General features: G+C 46.3%; 1 protein-coding gene across 1 annotated transcript in view; it reads left to right on the top strand.

The window, feature by feature from the left end:
* The window catches only part of GSDME (gasdermin E), a 392,371-nt gene extending 370,915 nt beyond the window's left edge, over nt 1-21,456 (top strand). The window contains exon 10 of the mRNA XM_078663458.1: nt 19,773-21,456. Coding sequence (XP_078519584.1) covers nt 19,773-20,003 — 231 coding nt within the window. The 3' untranslated portion in view covers nt 20,004-21,456. The remainder of the gene's footprint in view (nt 1-19,772) is intronic.
* The last annotated feature ends 293 nt before the right edge of the window (nt 21,457-21,749 follow it).

The following is a 21,749-nucleotide window of genomic DNA, read 5'->3' as shown; positions in this document are numbered from 1 at the left end:
CCACATCACACCCCACCTGAGAGGCCTGCATTGGCTCCCTGTCAACAACAGGATCACCTTAAAACTCCTCATCCACGCACAAAAAGCCCGACACAACGCCGGACCAGCATACCTCAACGACCAACTCAGCTTCTACACACCCACCCGCAGCCTCCCCTCTGCCAACCTCGCCACAGTTCCACGCATCCGGAAAACCACCGCCGGCGGCATATCCTTCTACCTCGCCGCCAAGACCTGGAACACTCTCCCTACCGGCCTACGACAGACCCAGGACCTGCTGGCCTGCCTTCAGAAGACTTCTCAAGACCTAGCTTTTCGATCAGTAGCAGCCCCCCCCCCCCCAGCGCCTTGAGACCCTCGCGAGTATGTAGCGCACTTCACAAATGAAATGATTGATTGATTGATTGACGTGACAGGGTAATGGGAAATCAGCCAATTTCATTACCACAGGCCAGTGACTTAAAAGTGATTTTTATGGTGAGAAAATGTAAATACGAAAAGTTACAATCCAATATACACCTTGTACTCCACAATTATAATTACAGTTTAGAGTTTAAGATGCAAGTGTCGAGGACGTTTCGATCCTCAACAGGGTTGGGGGATCATCATGAGGACCAAACAATGAAGTAAGTGCCTGGGAAGTTGCTCGTGGTCAGAGTGTTACAGTAATGCGAAACGAGTGGTTATGGCGCGAATCCTCTTGAGGGAAGCTAGAATGTCCTAGGCAGGTATGTGAGATGTTCCGTCGCGGTTAGAAATGGAGAAAGTGGCGGGGAGTCCCTTCCCCAAGCGGACGCGTAATGGAAGGATAATTTGCATGCCGCATCCGGTGAATTCAGCAGGTGTGCTAACAGGGTTAGTTCCAATAAACTTCTGCTCACGGTGGAAGATGCTGGGAGCCAGGGCACTTTCCACACATGTATGCCCGCTATTGCATGGTCAATGAAGCACCAGTGCTTTTCTGACATTTGTTTATACCATTCGATCATGTACCGCAGCTGAGTCACTTAATAGTACTGCTCTAAGTGTGGAACCCCCAGCCCTCTGTCTTCCTGTTTCAAATACGTTTGGGGGCACATAGCCAGGACAGTGTGAGCTGTTTCCAGTTTTGAAGCTCTGTCCGAATATTGGACAGTAGCGCACCATAATTCTCGCGTGCCGTGTGCTCAACCGTAGGAAATATCTGTTGGCACAGATATGGAATACCTGCTGTAGCCCACTCGAAGGGGAACTCTGCCTTTGAGTCCCCTAATTCGGCTTGGGGAATAGTTAGGCTAAGAGCTTGTGTCTTTTGTATATTAACCTTAAAGCCATAGACTAGGCCAAATTCTTCAATTTCCTGCTTGAGGAGAGGCAGGGAAGTGAGCGGCTGAGTGAGAAACAGCACAACATCTCCGGCGTAGAGAGAGATTTTATGTTCCCTATCCCCCAAATGAATCCCCGTGATTGTGCCATGTTGGCGGGTACGCTCCGCGATGGGCTCCATATATAGAGCGGATAACAAGGGTGACAAGGGGCACCCCTGTCGGGTACCTCTCAAGATATTAAAGGGTCGGGAACGTACACCATTCACGCAAATTTTTGCTTCCGGTGCGTTGTATGTGCTGTTTACCCACTGCAAAAACCACGCCCCCAAGCCAAACCTTGCCAGAGCCAGTCGCAAGTAGGGCTAGTGGACCCGATCAAAGGCCTTCTCGGCGACTACTGATAAAAGTAAAGCTGGCTTCTGGGAGCCCTGAATCTTGTTGATAAGATGAAAGTCGCTGTTCCAGTATGTCTTCCGGTCATGAATCCAGACTGGTCCGGATCCACTAGCCTTTGCATGTAGGGTGCCCAGCAATCGGCTAATATGCTAGTCAAAATTTTCAGGTTGACGTTCAGCAGAGAAATGGGGCAATAGGAGGCACATTTCGTCAGGTCCTTGCTCGGCTTAGGCAGGGCCACAACTGTTGCCATGCACATGGAGGGAGCAATGAATCCATTATCGCTGAATGAGTTGAAGAGTCGTGCAAGCAGCGGGGCCAGGGTAGGTGTGAAAACTTGATAGAATTCGGAGGAAAACCCGTCTTCCCCGGGTGCCTTACCCAACGCGAGTCCCTGAATCGCCCTCATCAACTTGTCCGGTTGAATGTCTTCATCAATTTTAGAGTGAAGTTACTGGTACCTGGGACACATATGTTGCTGCTGCTTCCTCATCCAGAGGGTCAGCGGCATAGAGGGCAGAATAAAATTCTTAAAATTTGAGAGCTATAAGATAGTCTGTCTGTATTTTCTCTCCGCCAGGGGGTCTCAATCTCTGCCATACGGCTCTTATTTATTTGGGTTCCATTTTGGTGCACCAGAAGTTTCCTGACCTTATTCCCCCCTTCATAATAACGCTGTTTAGTGCGTAAGAGTGAGTATTCGGCCCGGTCGAGGTTCAACGCTTTCAATTGTTTACGAGCGTTGGTAAATGTGCAGCGAATTTGGATGGCACCTGTGCGGCGGTGCACCATTTCAAATTCTTTGACCCGACCCTCCAATTGTTCCGATTTATCCTTCCTATCCCAGTTCTGCTTAGCTGCTATTGCCAGAAATTGACCCCTAATGACCGCTTTCAGAGTATTCCACAGCAAGTGAACAGGGGTAAGACCGTCGTCGTTAGTGTCCAAAAAGCTTTGTATGGTGCTTTGTACCTCCTTGATATATGCGTTGTACGTAAGCAGTATGTAGTTATGTCTCCACACCCTCTGTCTATGATGGTCTCCCTCCGACTGCCAGGTGAGAGTGATAGGGGAATAGTCTGAGAGAGATGCTGTGTCCCAAAAGGTAAAGTGCAGGGTTGTCAGAAAGAAATCCATGCGTGCGTAGGTCTGATGCGCCACTGAGAAGAACGTGTAGTTGTGCCGGGTGGTAGGGTTGCGCTGTCGCCAAATGTCAACCAGCCCCACCTCGGCCAGCCGCTGTTTCATAGAAACCGAAAGTGCCCCCGAGTGACCCACCCTCTGCGTGGATCTGTCTAGTGCAGAGTCTTGTACTATGTTGTAGTCGCCCCCCACTATAAGGTTCTCATCTGGAGTTTCCAGGATCAAGCTCAGTGCCTCCCTGAGAAAAGTCTCCTGTCAGTCATTTGGGCCATATATAGATGCTTATGTGTAGGTGTGTCCCCCAATTGCCACTCTCAATGCCAGCAACCTCCCAGGTATCTCTTCCTGAGTGTTTAGTGTCTTACCGGGAAAGTATGTTGCAAATAGGATTGCACCCCTGTTTTCTTCCCTGACATAGAGGAGAAATATTGGCGATAGACCCATCTTGACCAGAGGAGTTTCCAGTACGTGCATTTTAGGTGACTTTCCTGGTGGAAACATGTATCACAGCGAGAGTCCCTAAGTTGAGTCAGGAGTGCCCTCCGCTTTACTGATAAGTTAAGGCCTCGGGCATTGAGGCTCAATATCAAGGTGCTAAGGGGAGCCATTGGGGTACCATGGGTGTGAGTGTGCCATAGGTGGATCCCCCTCCCTTCATCCTCAAGAAGCAATTTCCTCCTGTTTTCCCCTTGGTGGTAGCAGCCCCCGACCCCGATGGGGAGGAAAGTTGTGGACCCATTCCAGCCCAAGTGATGTCTCCACCTGGGCTATGCATGAAGAGGGGGTAGGTTCCACACATGTCAGCAACAGCCCCCTACTTATATCGGGCCCCTCGTCCACCCAGCTACCTCCGAGGCCATGTCCTCCTTGGGTGGAGGGCGCCGGTTCCACTCGGGACGTGTGCCCCCACCTGTCGCCATCCTACCCGCCGTTTCCTGGCATCGGGGCAAATAGGGCCCAAATGACAGCCTACGCCTTGGCTCTGAAGGCTTCTTTGTTCCCTCCTCCACCTCCTGAGACGTCCGTGGATCCCTTGCCTTGCAAGGGGCCTTCTGCGGAGTCCCCGGCGGCTTCGGCCCCAGCGCCAAAGGTTTCGGCTTCAGGTCGCAGGAGGGTGGTGTCGTCTAGGTGTAGTCCTTCGGGGCCACCCTCTTCGACGCCTGGCATACCTGCCTCGCCGCAAATCTCTACAGGTCTCCCTGTGGCGTCACAGGGGGTCGCCGGGACTCTGGGCTTGCCCCCGAGTTCCTCTCGGCCCTCTCAGCAGGCGGCTGCCTCGCCAGAGGCCGAGCCGGAGCTGTTTCAGAGCCCCAGGCTCTCCTCCCCGGCCCTGACGCGGGTGGAGGCCGGGGCTTGGGGTGCTTTCCCGAGTCCCTCTCGGTCCTCTACGCGGGCGGCTATCCCGTGTGAGGCTGAGCCGGTGCCTTTTTGGTGCCGTTCCTTAGCTGTACCACCTCCGACCCCGCCTCATTCTCCTAGCGAGCACGTGGTGGTGGAGGTCGACTCTGCGCCGCCAGTGCCCTCTCAGGAGCCGATCAACATCGAGCTGGCGCCTGTGGCGGACTCCACGGCGCCGTGCCGGCGTCGGGTCCTTGATTCGTCTCATGAGGTTCCTTCCTCTCCTGCCTTCTTTCACTACTTTCCTGGCAGGATGCTTCGTCCTTCTTATTTGTTCCTTCCTTTCTTTCTGATCATTGGAGGATGGATTCATCTGTACTTCTGCGCCCCTCCGCTCTGGTAATTCCAGGGTGGGGCCTACTTATGAATATCCACGGCCCCCACCCTTTTCATTGCAGGGGGTTCTGACTCCTGTGATGTGCTCTAGGATGGAGTCTCTTGGCTGTGCCTCTGCCCTCCGTTCTCTACAGGGGATGCCTCATTTTCTGATGGGGTTGTCTTGGGGTATTTGTCGTTACTTATCCGTCCCAGACTTGTTCCCCTTCATTGTTATTGATTGTATTTGCAGACTTGCTAAATGTTTTACCATGACATTCTTCCATATGTTCTTCTGTCTCCAGGGGGGATATCTCTGTACTTGCATGGTTGCTGTTCAGGGCGGTGCTCTGCTCTTTCCCTGCCTTTCAATACTGCAGTGTGTGGCACTGTCCCTAATGGTGCAGTCCCTCACCACTCTTTTTTTCAACTTTTCTGCTCTTTCGCACACTGTTCCCATACCCTCACAGTATTGTTTCTGATGGCTCCCCGTTGTGGCGCGGAAAGTTCTCCGAAGAAAACTGACGTAGGCGCGCCGGGTGGGACTTATGTGACCTCGCTGACGTCACGTCGGGATGCCGTGGCAAAAATTTTCCGGATCCAGGCTCACTCCTGGGGACAATTCTACGTTAAGGAATCTGCTGCTAGAATCGTCTTTACCAGATACATTGTTACCGAAGGTAAGTAACTCATACATTAGCTACTTTTGATTGCTATTAGAATCATGGGAGTAGTTTTCTGCTACTAGGCTACTCCTACACCACCACATTCATAAGGACATCTGATCAGCTCAGGGTTTGGAAATGCAAAGGGAAATATCAGGAGCTTTTAGGCTACACTAGAAAGAAGAGGTAACCTCATGATCAAGCAAGTGTGTATATGGGGTAAATAATGCAGACTTGTAAAGGAAAGTCTGCAGATGCTGGAGTGGGTGTCTTCTGGTGATCACCCTTAAAGATTGGCTCACATTATTAGTTACAAAAGCAAAGTGTGATCCATGTATATGCCCCTAATTCAGCATGACACAGAATGGGGCCGAGGCAGCCTTCCAGACAGTGTAAGTGTATTGGTTACATTCCTGTAGTGGGAGGATGGAGAGTGGTGACCCAGGCTCTGAAGTGAGGAGATTAGAGACAGGGCAGCCATTAGAAATTCAACAGAAGTTTTGTTAAGAAGTAGCTGCTGAAAAGTTTTCCTGATCACTGCATTTGGTGGATGGTGGAGGTGAAAGATGGGGCTGTATCTTCTTCTGTGGAAGATGAGGAAAACGTTGTATTTGTCTAGCACTTTCCTACCCCTAACCATCCACTAAAGCAATTCTTTGTGGTCGAGAACAGTGCTACTCAGTTTCTTGTGCCTTGTTGGTAGTTTGCATGTCTCGTATTGCTGTCTATGTGGGAAGTATTTTGGTGGTGTTTGTGAGACTTGGAGGCATACTCCAAACATGTTGTAGGGAACTTGTAGTAGCTACGCATGGCATGAAGAAGAAAGGTGTGGGAAAGAGAGACACATTTGCTTATCCCTGTCATAATTCTCTTACTCTATTCACCAGTATTAATTACAGATCAATTCACACGATTCCTAACATTGCTCTGAGAGCTCCATCCAGGGGAAAGTAATCATGGCCCTGGAAATTAATACACAGTATTTCTAGCTGGGTTCCTAGGGGCCACCCAGGAGGAAGATGCTATATCCAAGGAAATGTAACAGATATGCATGTGTCTGTCATGTTCACCCAGTAGGAGAGATGCTGATACAGGAAAGTCATTAGACACCAATCATACATCCGCGTCTAAGGTCCATCCAGGAGCAGAAATACTCTGACCATGAATAATAAATACACCATTCATAAATAGGTCCTTGGGGTCTATCCATGACCAGAGATCCTCCCACCAGGACAATCAGTAGTAGCAGTATAAATGCCTCTATAGGTCCATCAGGAGCAAAAATGTTATGACCCAGGAAATCATGATTCGTACAGAGGTATTTGGGATGCAGCTAGGAGTGGAGATGCTGTGTCCCGGAAAAGTCAATAGACACTGTTCACACATGGATTAAGCGCTTTGCCCTCAAGTGAAGATGATATGGCCAAGAAAAGAACACCATTCCTACATGATTTGTGGGCTCCTCCTAGGAGTGGAAATTGCTAAGACCCTGGAAAAATAAGTAGACCCAGTCAAAAATGGCTCTGTAGAATTTATCCAGAAGGGGAGATGCTATAAGCCACAAAAAACACGATTCACACATCGATCTGTGCGCTTCCCTGAGGAGCCGAGATGTATTACCCTGAAGTAATCGAGAAACTGCAGAAAACTCATTTTAAAAAAGTCCAGCCAGGGAAAGTGACGTTGTGATCCAAGTGAAGGCCAGGGACACTATTCTTGAAGTGATGCTGCCACTCACTAGTTTGACAGATACCTTAGAGTGGGGTCAGTGGGTCCACTTAAAAGGGCTTCTGAGGGGAGAGTGAAATTGGATTTGGGTTTGGCAAGGAAAGGAACAAATTGGATACATACCAGAGGCATTAATTAACTGTGAAAGTTCAGACAGAGTCCAAACAGAAAAAGATGTCACAGGAAGATGTGCTTAACCTCTCTATCCATTACCTGGATGCCCGAACTGAACACTCTGCAAGGGGAGCTTAAGTAGGGGGGGATACAGTCATCGGAAGGGACTGCCCGATCATGCGAGTGCTCCTAAACTATAAGCACAGCCAAGGCTCTGAACAGTGGGCAAGAGACTCGGCTAGGGATGCCCTGGAGACAGAAGCAACAGAGAGGGCTGGAGGGGCCATAGCAGGGGGTTGTTTAAATTCTATGGAGGGTAATTCAATTCATTCCACAGCATTTCTAGAGCACATAGCTGCCTCCAAAGAGATGTCCCAGCGCTAGCGCAGAGCTCAAGGGAGAGAAAAGGCCTAAACAAGGGTCTACATAACAGATCACAAAGAGTCAAGGCAAACCATTCTCTCTCTAAGCCTTCTCCTGTTCTCATGGGAGTCCCCCAAGGGTTCTCTCTATCTCCTATTCTCTTCAACCTTTTCCTAGAACCTCTTGCAAACTCTCTAACCCCCATGAACACTCTTTTTCACATGCAGGCTGATGACACGCAACTCTATATGAAAATGTCATCCCCGGAAACATCATCTCGCTCAATACCACCTTAAGATCTACTCAAAACTGGTGTACTGAGAACCACCTCCTACTTAATACTTCCAAAACTGAATTCCTGTTCATCTCCCCTCCGAACCACATCCCCAAACTAGACCAATGGCTGGCTCACCTCACTGCTCTGAATTGCACTCCTCTTGTCGTAGACTCAGCCAAGTCACTTGGAATCATCCTGGACAAGCACTTGAATATGAAAAATCATACCAGCAACGTATGTAAGGGGTGAAATCTCTTGTTGAGATCACTCAGAAATATCAAACCTTTCCTTCCACTAAATGATTTCAAGCAGGTGGTCCAATCGCGTGTCCTTCCGAGGCAAGACTACGGCAGTGCTACCCTCTGTGGTCTTCCCAAATACTCCCTGGCGCCACTAAGAGCTTCCCTAAATGCTGCAGCGAAACTGGTTACAGATACCAAACGAAACAATCATATATCCCCTGTACTAAAATCGCCCAAATGGCTGCCCTATGAAGCACAAATCCAAATGAAGATTGCTGTTCTGACGCACAAAGCTCTACACTTCAATACCCCCTTGTACCTGGCTCACAAACTGGAACTACCCTGTGGGAAAAGAGCCTCAAGAAGCGCCTCGACTTTCCTCCTGAAACCACTCATTCTTTACAAAAAGAGATCTTGTCACAGAGCGTTTTCAGGCGCTGCCCCAAAGATATTGAACTCCCTTCCACCGGAAGTACGCAAAATCTCTTCAGTGTCAATGTTCAAATTGGAAGCCAAAAGATTCCTAATGAACAAATTCTTACCTTAAGAGGAATTTTTGTTACTTGCTTGCTTTTCATTGTTTTCTACTAATAACTACTATGGTACCACTTTGTGTTACGGCTCTTCTCTACTGCATACGTTTGACCGCCCACTCTTGCTGATTGAGCTACCCTCAGGGGTACATTTGTTCTGTAATCTGTGATTTTTTTCTTTCTCATACATGTTACATGCTGTGGACATTGCATTGCATTTTTGTCATTTCTCCCATGCATATTGTAAAGCGCTTTGTTATCCTTTGGGATCTTGTTCGCGCTATATAAAACGTCATAAAAAAATATATAAATAAGAGCCAGGACCAACTAGCCTGCTAGGCAGGGTAATGCACTCCAGGTCAAAAAGCAAGGTTCCAAAGACATGCAGTTTGGCATAGAAGCAGACTTAACCCTCACAGACCAGATTAGACATTTCAGGCAAGAATCACTACATACATTGCGACAGTCGCCCTTAAGGCACAGTTAACGATATTTTAATGAAATGCACAGGTAATGTAAAACTTGCAATACCAAGATCCGCTCATTACTTTACCCTGTGACTAAGTTCCAGGATCCTGCAATCGTCTCACAACCGCGTGTTCACTGGTTAAGTGGGTAGCTGTCAGTCACGGCGTCATGTTCCAAGTCTGTGGGTTGTCAGGAGTCCCCGTCGGGTGACATGACTGTAAGCCCACTTAACTGGTCCTAAACCTATGGGCTCAGCCAAGGCTTAGACCCACCTAACTCTGCCCTCTTTTGTCACAGACTCACACAATTGTCTGTACATATTAAAATATATCAAATATATATTTGGTAAAATTGTTCCTCTTGAGTCATGTCCAACTTACCACCCTCTGTAGTCCATTTCTTAAGCCCTACCTGTATGGTGCTGCATGAGGCAGAGGTGAAATGAGTCCTGTTTCTGCCCCTCGTTTTCTCTTGTGTCTCCACACCTTCTGGCCATAATACATATACTTAGCACAGTTGCAAAGAAAAAAAAAAGATTAATTTATTTGCGCGAATAGCACTTCCTGTGTAATAGGGCATGTGGTAAGTGATGTTCTCTACGGCACATATAGCACCAAAGCATTTTCATAATGTTTATCTATTAAGTACACTTTTCCAGTATGAAAGATGGGACTGTGCTTGAGGCAAAATCAGCTTCTTAAATCTTATATTACACAGTGAGCGCCAGTTTTTTCTCTAAGGGTTGTTCGTGAAGTATTGTTTCCTGATTCAAATTTGTGTGAAACGTGCAGTGATTTAAAACCAAAAATGGCTGATATTTATTTTTAGCAACGGTTGCAAAGTCCACTTTCTGTTATTCTATTGATAAAAATAAGCTTTTGGCAAGTATGGACTAGGCCTTTACTCCAGTCCATATTAGAAAAGCAGTGCAAAATGTTTTCCCTGTTTTTTCCTCTAGAACGTTTTAAAAAAATTGGCAGCTGTTGTGCTGACCTGCAGACAGAACTATGAGGCCTTAGTGATGGTAGAATATGATGGCCAATAACATGGCATTATAGCACAGGTACTGATAATTTAATAACCCCTTAAAGGGGCAGCAGCCCTTCGTCCTTTTAAAAGTATGGCTACAGACGTTGTCCTAATAAAAGGAAATGAGGCCGGGGGAATCTTGTTTCCTGGGCCTAAAAGCATTGGCTGTGTCTTGCTCATTGCTGGGAGTAGTTAGGAAGATTGCACTTCACAGATAACCACTCCCTGTCCTTCTTCTGGCGCCCCTAGTACTAAACAGACATCATTCCTCTGGGAGCAGAATATCCTAGTCAATCCAAGCATCATGTTACCTGAGCTCCAAGGTAGAGGTATTGTGGCTCCCGGTGCATAGTCCGGATATTGTCTTGTGTGCTGAGCATTGCATCAAATGGTGCAGCATGATTTGTGAGGGCCGTCCTTCTCTGGGTGCAGATTTTCATGTGGCATCGTGCAGGTTCAGCTACAGCACAATGTAGCTCCACCCTGCTCTTACTTCTCGGTGCCACTGTGGGGAGGCGCTGTTTACTCCACTATTGGAGCTTTCATAGATTCACATACCTGAATCATTTCCCCGTAGTCGAGACGGGAGTCTCCAGTATATAAAAAAGCAATGGTTAGCAGTATAGCTAACTGAAAAAAGGCCTTAGGCCCATTCCCTTTTGCAACCCATAACCTTTGTTATGTAAAAAAGGACCAAACTTTTCCCTTAGCCAATCAGAGCCACTCACCCTCTACAACCCTCCTGAGAGAACCTTCTGCCCCTCAGATTTTCTACCGGCACGTTGTGCTAGGGAGTCTCCTTTGAGCTCTGCTCAAACTCTGGATTCCAACTTTGTAGAAGCTTTATATTCATTCTATTTCTTGTGGATTTGAGAATTTGATCATCTATTTCTGATCTACATCCTTGAGAATGTCTGGAAAGGAGAAAAAGGATATTTTTAGAGCCTGTGCCACCTGCTTTAAAAAGAGACTCTACACTGATGACCCACATGAAGACTGCATGTACTGTCTTTATCCGGACCACCAAGCAAAGGATTGCAAGGTATGTCGCACTTTCTCTAGTAAAAGACCCTTAGAGATCGTGAGGGACGCCTTTTAATTTGGCTTCAGAAGATCAAGGCCAGAAAGGAAGTGGTTTCTAGTGATAGTGACCAGGAATCCTCCTCTTCGTCAAGGAGATCTCAGAAAAGATCAAGATCTTCTCAGGCTCATTCCTCAGGGGACCGTCCTGAGAAGGCCCTAAATAAAGACCACTCAAGGGTCTTCAGGGCGTAGTCCTTCCAAATCTCCTCAACCAAAACCAAAGCAGAGCAAAGGACACACTTTGAGAGAAAAAGAATCCAAAAGAGCCTCTTCTGAGCCTTCGCCACCTTTGGCACCTTTGGCTTCAGCATCATTCAAAAAGCCATGCTCTAGTATTCATTCCTGAGGAGAAAGTGAAAAAATCAATATCAAGTCATCGTCTACGGCGATGACCACGGAGGTACAGAAGCTATCATTGATTGTATTAGAGTCAGCGTAACATCGACGGCGACACCATCGACGACGGTGGTGATGACGACGGTGATGTCGACGACGGGATTGACTGTGGTGACAACGGGGTCATCGATGGGAATGTCGACGACGGTTACTATGTCGTCGGCAAGGAATGGTTCTACAGCACTGACGACGACGACAACAGCTTCGTCGGTGGTAGTATCGACGACGATCTCGTCGACGAGACAAACTTCAGAAAAGAAGAAAATCACGCCAGCAGTGACTTCCCCGAGCAAGATTACTCCTCTGGTCTCGTCGCACCTTTTGGAGGAGGTCGAGTCGGATGAGGATGAGGATGATGGACCCTTCGGGTATGACTGAAGCCCATCTAAACTCCACGTAAAATGTCAATAAGATGACGATGAAGAGGGGTATGAAGAATACCACAGCCTCTCACACCATCGCTACCAACAAGAGCCTCAGGAAGAGATGGTCGCAATGCCATCTTCAATGATGATGGATTTACAATTCATGTTGGCGGATTATAAGAAGAGGTTTCCTCCATCAGGGCTCCCTCAGGACGTTCCACCTTCACGTCCTCATTCTATTCCAGCCACTCCAGTCCGCAGTAGGGAAAGCCTACTAGACACTACTCTACAGACACCTCAGGTCCAACAGCAGCAGGATCCTGTGACCACAGATGATGACGACCGTGAAGAAGGGGAGCTAACGGAGCCCCATAAAGAATGGAATGACTATCTAATTCCCTCTCCACCATCACCCACCCCAGTACCAGTGGATTCTCCACCAGTGGATATTGGTGGATTCCACAACTTAATGGAGAGAGCTGCAAAGAGATTTCAGCTGCCAATGAAAACAACTCAAGTAGAATGTTTTCTTTATGACTTTAAAGCACCCTATCAAAAGTCAATCAGGTCCATACCAATCATTGACCACGTATGGAAGGAAGGGTTACAAGTGATGACGACTCCAGCGACGGTTACATCGGTACTAGCGAGGCTGGATAAAAAATATAAGGCGCCTGCGGACGCTCCGGCGTGTTTAATAGGCCATCCTAAACCGGACTCTATCATTTCGCAGGCATCGCAACGAAAGTCAAAAAACCCTTCAGCACCTATTTCTGCACCTCCGGATAGAGAGGGACGGTGTTTAGACAACGCAGGTTAATGATTATCCGCGATGTCAGCTCTCCTGGTCAGAGCAGCTAATGCCCTTGCCATCCTGGGCAGATATGACAGACAAATGTGGTGCGATATAGCACCATATGTCGACCTCCTTCCGGAAGACAGCAAGCAGGAGGCGAAGAAAGTTCTGCAGGAAGGGGAGAGAACTTCAGCTGAAGTTATTGATTGTGCTATGTACATAGCTACCACAGCCTTTCGTTCCCTAGGATGAGCAGCAGTTTTAAGGCGCCAGGGTTGGCTGAGGGCTACCGCCTTTAGACCGGAGGTCCAAAATAAGATTTTGGACCTGCCTTTTGATGGGGAAAATCTGTTTGGACGTCTAGTGGATGAGACCCTTCAAAGCATTAAGGACACTGATACGGCGAAAGCCTTGGGTGCGTTACAGTGCAGGATGGTGCCCTTTCGAGGCGCACGTGGAAGAGGACAACCTTCGTATAGAGGTGGCAACCAGCAAGGAAGATACACATCATATTCTTCCTCTTCGCAGCCCTACCGGCAGCAATATGGCTAGAAGCATTCTGGGGGCTACTCTAAGTCCACGCCCAGAGGACGAGGAGGTAGTTCTGGGAAGGATAACAATAAAAGACAATGACAACCTACAAGTTCCGGGTGCTTATCCTCCTACCCTGTCAAATGTTCCCCTGGGTGGACGAGTAACTTATTATTTACAACAGTGGCAGGAAATAACATCGGACAAATGGGTCCTCCACATAATAAAATTCGGACATACTCTGGAATTCCTCCACTTCCCTCCTCCCACGCCACCTACATATAAAAAAGTAAAACACCTGTCTCAGATGCGTCGGAAGATACGGGCAATGTTCTGAAAGGGAGCAATAGAACCGGTGCCGAACTCCCAAAGAGGACGAGGATTTTATTCCCGATTCTTCTTGATCAGAAAAGATGCTCTCAGGTGGCGTCCTATCTTGGACCTACGGTCCCTAAATACCTATCTCAAGAAACAGTCATTCAGAATGGTGACCCTCCAAGATATTCTGCTGCTCTTAAACCCAGGAGATCAGATGACCTCCCTAGATTTACAGGATGCATATTTTCATATCCCCATCCATCCGACCCACAGAAAGTTCCTTCGTTTTACAGTGTCCAAAGACCATTACCAATTCAAAGTGCTGCCATTCGGCCTCAAATCTGCACCGAGAATATTTGCAAAATGTCTGCCGCCGGTGGCAGCCTATCTCAGAAGACAAAAACACCAAATATTCCCGTACCTAGATGACTGGTTGGTAAAGGCACCATCGCAGGAGACGGCTCGCGCTTCGACTTCGGCTTGCATGGAGCTGTTTGCGGATCTGGGCCTGACCTTAAATGTGGAAAAATATCTCTGCAGCCATCCAGGACAATCAAGTTTCTAGGTGCGATCCTAGATACATCACAAAACAAGGCATTCCCATCCACAGAGAGGCAATTGGGACTAGTATCTCTAGCCAAAGAATTCAGCAGAAGAAGGTTTTTTTCAGTCCGAAGATACAAATCGCTCTGGGGAGAATGTCTTCATGCATACCACTCATTCCCCTATGTCGTTTGAGAATGCAGCCGTTACAAGAAGAGTTAGACCTTCAGTGGTGCCAAGCAAAGGGATCCTTTGAGGACAAGATCAAAGTCACGCAACCAATGTTGCAGGCGGTAAAGTGGTAGACTTGCAGGAACAATATCTCGGTGGGTCTGTCCTTCCTGACCGAGCCAGCTCCGTTAGTAGTGACCACGGACGCTTCTCTCGAAAGATGGGGAGCAGTCCTACGGGAGTTACAAGTCAGCAGCCGATGGAACAAACAAGAGCAACACCTTCACATAAACCTATTGGAATTAAGGACAATAGGATTGGCATTGTTGGCCTTCCTGCCAAGAATAGAAGGGAGATCAGTGCTAGTGCGAACAGACAACACAACGGCAATGCACGGGGGGCATAAGATCTCTCTCTCTCTGTCAAAGGAAGCTCAAAAAATTTGGAAATGGGCGATAGATCACAAAGTGACTCTGATAGCCAAACATCTTCCAGGAGATCAAAACACGACAGCAGACACCCACCCTCAGCAGGCAAAAAACGACTGAGGACCATCTTTCCAAGTGGGGGATGGCAACGGTGGATCCGTTTGCCACAGCCCAGAACAAGATATGCCAGTTCTTTGCAAGCTGGCGTCACCAGAGGGGATCATGGGGGGAATGCGTTTTCCATGGCATGGTCAGGTGTCTTTGCCTACGCCTTTCCGCCGATTCCCCTCCCGCCACGAGTGCTCACGAAGATGAAAAAGGAACCGTGCAGGATGATACTAATAGACCCTTGGTGGCCCAGGCAGCATTGGTTCACACAGCTGTTCCTTTTGTCAGAGACCGAGCCAATACGTCTACAGCCAATACCAGCACTGTTGTCTATGGAGAAGGGACAAGTGCGGCATCCAGACCCGACATCACTGCAATTAGCGGCCTGGCTCCTGACTACGGAGAATTTCATAGCTTAAACATTCCCGCAGAATGCTGAGAAATCCTGGCAAAGCAAGAGCTGAAAGCACTAATAGGATGTACAGGATGAAATGGAAAAGATCCTGCCTCTGGTGTCAGAAGAACGAATTGCATCCTCTGCGAGCGGAGGCGCATCAAATCATCCCATATTTACTAAGGCTGGCAAAGTCTGGATTAGCCCATGCCTCAATTAAAGTGCATTTGGCGGCGATTTCAAGATACAGGAGAAACTCAGGTCGGAAAGAATTGTGAAGCAATTCATGAAGGGGTTGTTTCGAGTTTATCCACCCATTAGGCCTCCACCGCCTCTATGGCAATTGAACATTGTCTTACCACAACTGATGAAACCACCATTTGAGCCAATTCACAAAACTGATCTAAAATTCCTATCCTGGAAGGTGGCTCTATTGATAGCTCTAACATCAGCCGGAAGGGTGGTAGAAATCCAAGCCCTTACGATGCAAGAACCTTTTTCTGCAATTCAGAGAAGAAAGATTGGTGCTCAGAACTAATCCAAAGTTTATTCCAAAAGTACCAACGGATTTCTACTTAAATGAGCCATTAATCCTGAAACGATTCTTTCCTCAACCATCTACGGCGGCGGAGAGGACTCTCCACACTCTGGATGTCCAGCGTTGCCTGAAATTTTATTTGCAAAGGACAAGACCTTTCAGAAAATCTACACAATTGTTTGTGGCTTTTAGTGCCCCCAGGAAAGGTTTCCCGTTATGAAAACGGGGAATTGCACGGTGGATCTCAAATGCCATTCAATTCTGTCATCAGGCGGCGGGGAAGCCATTACCAGCACGTGTTCGTGCACATTCCACAAGAGCTGTATCAACCTCTACGGCTCTATTTTCAGGCGTCTCTATTCAGGACATCTGCAGAGCAGCTACCTGGAGGAGTACGCATACCTTCACCAGGCATTACTGCCTGGATGCACATGCAAGAAGCGATGTTGCAGTGGGACAAGCGGTGCTGAGGAACCTTTTCCAATAACGGTGAGCCTCGTTTCTCATCCCTCCATCCTTTGGCTGGTAAGAAAAGCACATTTTATTGTTGTATGATGTTGGATATGTCATTTATGGGCGATATGTCTCTGTAATTTGATACAGTTACTACTATGTGCAAGTATCATGTGTTGCCTATTTGGGAAAAGCAGGTGACAAAAAACAAAATGTGCTATAATGTACTGGAGAAATAGGATGTGATAACTGGCAGAGAGGGTAACTATCCCCCTAATTTTCCAAAATAGATAGAACAAATGCCCTGAAGTCGCAGCCTTCCACTTCTTTAAGTTTGATTTTTAGAATGTGTCATTGAATGCCTTGAATTTTTTTTACACCACAAGTTATATTTTGCAATGAACAATGTAAAATGCATAAGATTATCAGTGTCAATAGGCTATCTGTCCTGGACATTATTACAATTGTGCAAGAAAGTTTGGTCCAGCCTTTTCATCTGCCTCCTTGTCTCATTGACTGGTATTGCTTCTGAGCCTGTATTATGGGCAATGCCCGAAGGGCGTAACGGGAATTTGCACCTGTTTTGAGCGCCCCTGGGGCACTATAGTATTACAGAAAAGGCCGCAGACGCTTGTGCGGCCCTGTCTGTAATACAGGTAGTGCTGGTGCACATATAGCACTATCACCAGAGGGCTTCCCGCATTTGCATGAGGGTGTGGGCGATGCAAATGAAGGAATCCCTTTGATTTTGCACCAGCGCCATATTATAGACGTGGGCACGCAGGCAAAGAAGCTGTCAGGAGGCATCCTGACAGTGCTCACCTGATGGCAGCCCTCTGGAGCAGGGGAAAGGGGTCCTATGGACCCCCAGACAAGCTCTTGCAGGCAGGTGCAGTCACTCACTACACCCGCTTGCAAGGGGTTCTCTCTCCCTTCTTAAAAGTGCAGGTGGGTTGCACCTGCACAGTGAAAGACATTGCGACTGCTTCAAAGCCTCTTTGTTTTTCACTTGATTCCACTGGCCAATGGGCAGCACAGCTTCGCAACTGTCCTAGGGGCAGCACATTCAATGTAATAGTGCCCCTGTGGCCATATCATACATACGGTGCATTTTCCTTGTTTGTGCCGGGCGCTCGCTTTAAAAGTTCCATGTGGCACAAATAAAAGAAAATGCACCGTATTAGGATGAGTGCACTGTCCCAGGGCAGCCGCGAACTCATGGTGCGTGTAATGTTTGTACATAAATCCCTATCTACCAAAGTTAGTTGATCGGGCTGTGGATAACAATCCATGGATGGGTGCAGAGGATGCATTAGTCCCACCCATGGTATGCCACCCCCGCCCATGGTATGCCCCCCCCCCCCCCATGGTATGCCCCCTTGACACAAAGTATCTCAGAGGGCTATATTGAATTACTTTAGGGCGACTTTCCAGGGCAAAACAAGTTTTGTGCTGAAAAATAAATCCCCCTTCAACACTTTGCATCAGTTTGCATTACTTTTGTGATGCAAACTCAGCACAAAGTGTTAGCACATCTCGGCGTGGATCCCTGTGAAGGGGGAATGGCTTAGTGAGCAGTACTTCACTTAAATTTATATGCTGAGGAGGTCCAAAAAATTAGGCAAACCAGTCCTAAAAGGCCTACTTTTCACTTAAATGTGGTCCTTGGTCTCAAGTGTATTGGTCATATCTTACTAGCTGACACAAGCGCAACTGAATTAGCCATTTTAGCTTCCTCAAAATGTTTGATTAGATCATCAGACCATGAAACAGGCGATGTTACTGACTTCAGATCTTGTGATGATAACACCACAGATACTGCTATGCCTCTTCTGCCATTGCACATTTTAAAAATGTAAATGTAAATGTAAATGTAAATGTAAATGTAGTATACTTGTAAAGCGCACAGCTGCCCCAGCAACGGGGCGTCCCGGCGCTGTATAACTCTGGGGAACCTGTCCTGGCTTTCCCTGTGGGATGGTCCCTTGCTGGGAGTCCCCAAGGTGGAGCCAGGCATCCCCGGAATTGGTGGGGCCGTTGTGGAGATTAGGCAAGCTAATGCCCAGAGTTGCCGAGTGGAACCCCTGATTAGAGTAAGCACTGAAGCGAGAATTATCGGGTCCGCTGACCAAGGTCCACGACCCTGCCGCGTCCGGAATTGAACCCTGGTCCCGGGCTGACTCCTGCTCTCAGCCCTGCAGCCTCTAACCAGTGAGCCACACTACTCCACAAAAATAGGCCCAGATTAACTAACAATCATGCTGTGCAGCGGCACACAAAAATCAGCAGTGCTGCATTGTGCAATCGAGAAAAAATTGTAGTAGGTCTGCTATGGCCCCTTTGCATAGATTACCAGAAGCTGTAGCCCAGTGGCGCAAAGTGATTTTGGCACAGCTCTCAAGTTAGCTTTCGGTGCAAAATCGTTTTTGTGCATGAAGAGTAAGCGGCACTGCCTGTTGCACCATTAGGGAGCCATTGGGCCCACACATCCTCGCATGAAACTCTTGAGAGGACTTTTCTTCATTCAGTCACGGTAAATACAGTGATTGAATAACACCATTGTTTTCTGTTTAACTCTGTAGACGACTACCCTAAACCTTTTCCTTTCACATTACATCCTTAGGTGCCCCTATTCTTTCACGTACACACCTGTCCTGAGGAAGACCCCGTTAGTAAGGCTTACAAGAACCTACATATACCCAGGGGTCGAAACGTCGGCATTACTCTAATTGCCAGTATCATCAACAGTACCTGCTCTACTGTGATTTGTTGCTATACATGGCTTTGCAATACATTGTATGAATCGTCGTAATTTATGCGCTCTTGCTTTCGGCTGTTAAATGCCATGCCATTTGAGTAGAAAAAGTATACTACGCACTATATATTTTTTAAAACATCACTCACCTCACCATTATCACTGAAGTCACTTGCACCCTTCCCTTTCTGCACCCCCAGTCGAACACTTGAACATTTTTGTAAAAATGACTTTATGATTATAACCTGTGTTCAGTGTGATTAAAAAACACTGTTGCAATTATATTTTCTTTTGAGTATTGTGTATGATGATATATGTTTCTTTCACACGTTTGGATGTACTATTACTGGGACCACCCTTTATTATACTGTTGCACCATTAAGCCAGCACTTGTAAAGCGTGAACACCCGCATAAACGTGTAGTAAACCGTGACCTTAGTTGAGGAAGAAAACCGTGCTCCTCTTTAAGCATGTTCTCATTTTCATTCAGTTTAGTGTTGCTTTCTTTCATTTACTCTACTTATTCGCTGTAAGAAGGAGGGGCCATAATGCGAAGTTTCTTAGTATAATAACTGATATAATTTGGTCAGTTAGACAGTATTTTAAAGTTTTCAAATTTATGTTGTCTTATTGCTCTTTGGAATGTAAAAACCGTGGACTATGCTATGCACTCAAGTATAATGAATTGAAAATATCTAATTGATTCCTACAGGACTAACTGTTCTTTGAGTCAAAAGTGCAATTAGTCTGGCTTACTTGTGAAAAAAATATCATACGTATTTCATTTCTATTTATATACTGGTGAGGCAGTATGTGTAAGATGACTTCATGGAACATGTTTATTCTGAATTATTATGTAGAATAAAATATTAGCCTTTATAAGTGATATCCTCTCCTCTGTTTTGTATGATGCAGCTCAACAATACTTATGATGATGGCACTTGCTCGTTGACCAGTCCGTTATTGGCGCCTTTCTCTGACCAGGGAAGAGTTGTCGTTGTGGAGAGGATGCTAGCACTATCAAACATCAACTTCGAAAAGACAGAGGACTCCATCAAAGCTTTAACTACAACAGAGCCTGGGTTCCTCCCGCTTATTCTCTTCATTGCAGTATCTGGATTCCACACGTTAAGTGGGAATCCCTAAACTATGGAGTGCAAAGAGACAAAGAACCGACTAACAGCAGGATGTACTAACTGATACACTCATAAATCTCGCGTAAAAATGAGTGCTGAACTACAACAAAGTTTGTGTTTAAGAAGTTGCATTGTAAATGTTTTGTGAACACTGGTTTGAAGTGATTATTCCTAATGATGAACATGGACAAAAGTGAGAAAGAGCATTGGCTAAGCCAGTAGGTCTCTTTTTTAGGACCTATCGACTTTGCCAATGTTTTTTAGCGCTTCTGTACAGCATCCCCAATGCTGTGCAGCATGGCTCAAGAAGAATAACATTTGAAAAAGCTTATGACGCTGCTGCCCATTATTTTGTTGGCACGCTCACCACGAATGTGCATGCCTACAAACTGATGCAGGTGCTTTTTTTTCTTTATATTTACCAATCCGAGTTGGATTGATAAATAAAATTTAAAAAAAATCGTGAAAGCGTTTTATTGTTTTTTTTTTAAGTGGGTAGAGGGAGTAACACAGGGCAGAAGCAGCACAGAGGTGCAGGTGGAAGCCCAATGGATGGGGCAAGGGAGAAGCACACTGGTGAGAGAGAGCAAAATGAAGGGCGAAGAGAAGCACACTAGCAAGACAGCTGGAAAACACATGCACGTTCGTGGAGTGCTCAAGACAAAAGAAAAAAACAGTTCCCTAAAAGTGAGCATTAGAAGGACACAAGTATATTGCCAGTGCAACCTAAAAATTAGAGGACAGTAAAGCTGACCAATGGTAACCAAAAGGCGTGTGCAAACCCCTCTATTTTGATAAGCCCACAATATGTTTTTGACAACCAGATAGCTGCACTGTCCGGTAGGCTCGATCTATAATGATTTGCCCTCAAAGTTTCTCTATTTTTTATTTTTATATTTCAAATTCCTGGCCCCCATTGAATGCTTATACATTCTTTTAGTGACCTTCAAGTTATTTTGCTGTGTGCTCCACTGCATTTCACCAATATGTTTCACTGGGAAACATACTGCTTATGCTTTCGAGGGGCCTGCAGTTTTATAGGAAGAAATGATTTCTTAGTTTTCATTTTTATCACATGTACCCCACTTCACATTCCCGTATTTCAAAGCCTGATAATACTACTTGCACAGATCAAACTGTACCACAGCTGTTAACCCTATTTATTTGCCAGTTTCACAACCTTAAATATAGGACTCCTTTGGCAACTAAATAATTTAAACAAATAGCATAATTTTTGTACAGACATTAAATAAGCATGTGTTGTAATTTATACATGGTACAAGAGCATTGAGTTATTACGCGCAATGAAAGTATATTTAATAATTTTTTTCAAACCACACTACACAGTGAAGTAAGTTGTCTGTGTCTTTTTAAAATAGATGATAATGTTACTGAGCAACAACTCTCTTTGGTTCCTAGTAGGAATGTAGACTTGAATGAATAAATAAACACAAAAGACCCATGATGCTGTTCAGTTTATAATTTAATGTGAATGATTACATGTTTCTTCTAGGCAACTGTGTGACTTTAATTACCTTTGATAAACACTTGCTTATTAACAAGGTAAGTGATATTCGAACTGCAACTAATTAACCTAAGGAATATCAGTTTTTACTTCAAAGGGTTTTTATTTCAACAATCATTACATCAAGGTAATTACATTGTGATTAACTTTACATTGTTGTACATTGGGAGTATTCTGCTTCCCAGATAGGGTGGGTAAATATTATTTCTAACTCTATATATGTTTGTATTA

Source organism: Lissotriton helveticus, chromosome 10, assembly GCF_964261635.1.
Source record: "Lissotriton helveticus chromosome 10, aLisHel1.1, whole genome shotgun sequence".
Classification (NCBI taxonomy): Eukaryota; Metazoa; Chordata; class Amphibia; order Caudata; family Salamandridae; genus Lissotriton; species Lissotriton helveticus.
This window is presented reverse-complemented; position numbering and strand designations above follow the sequence as displayed.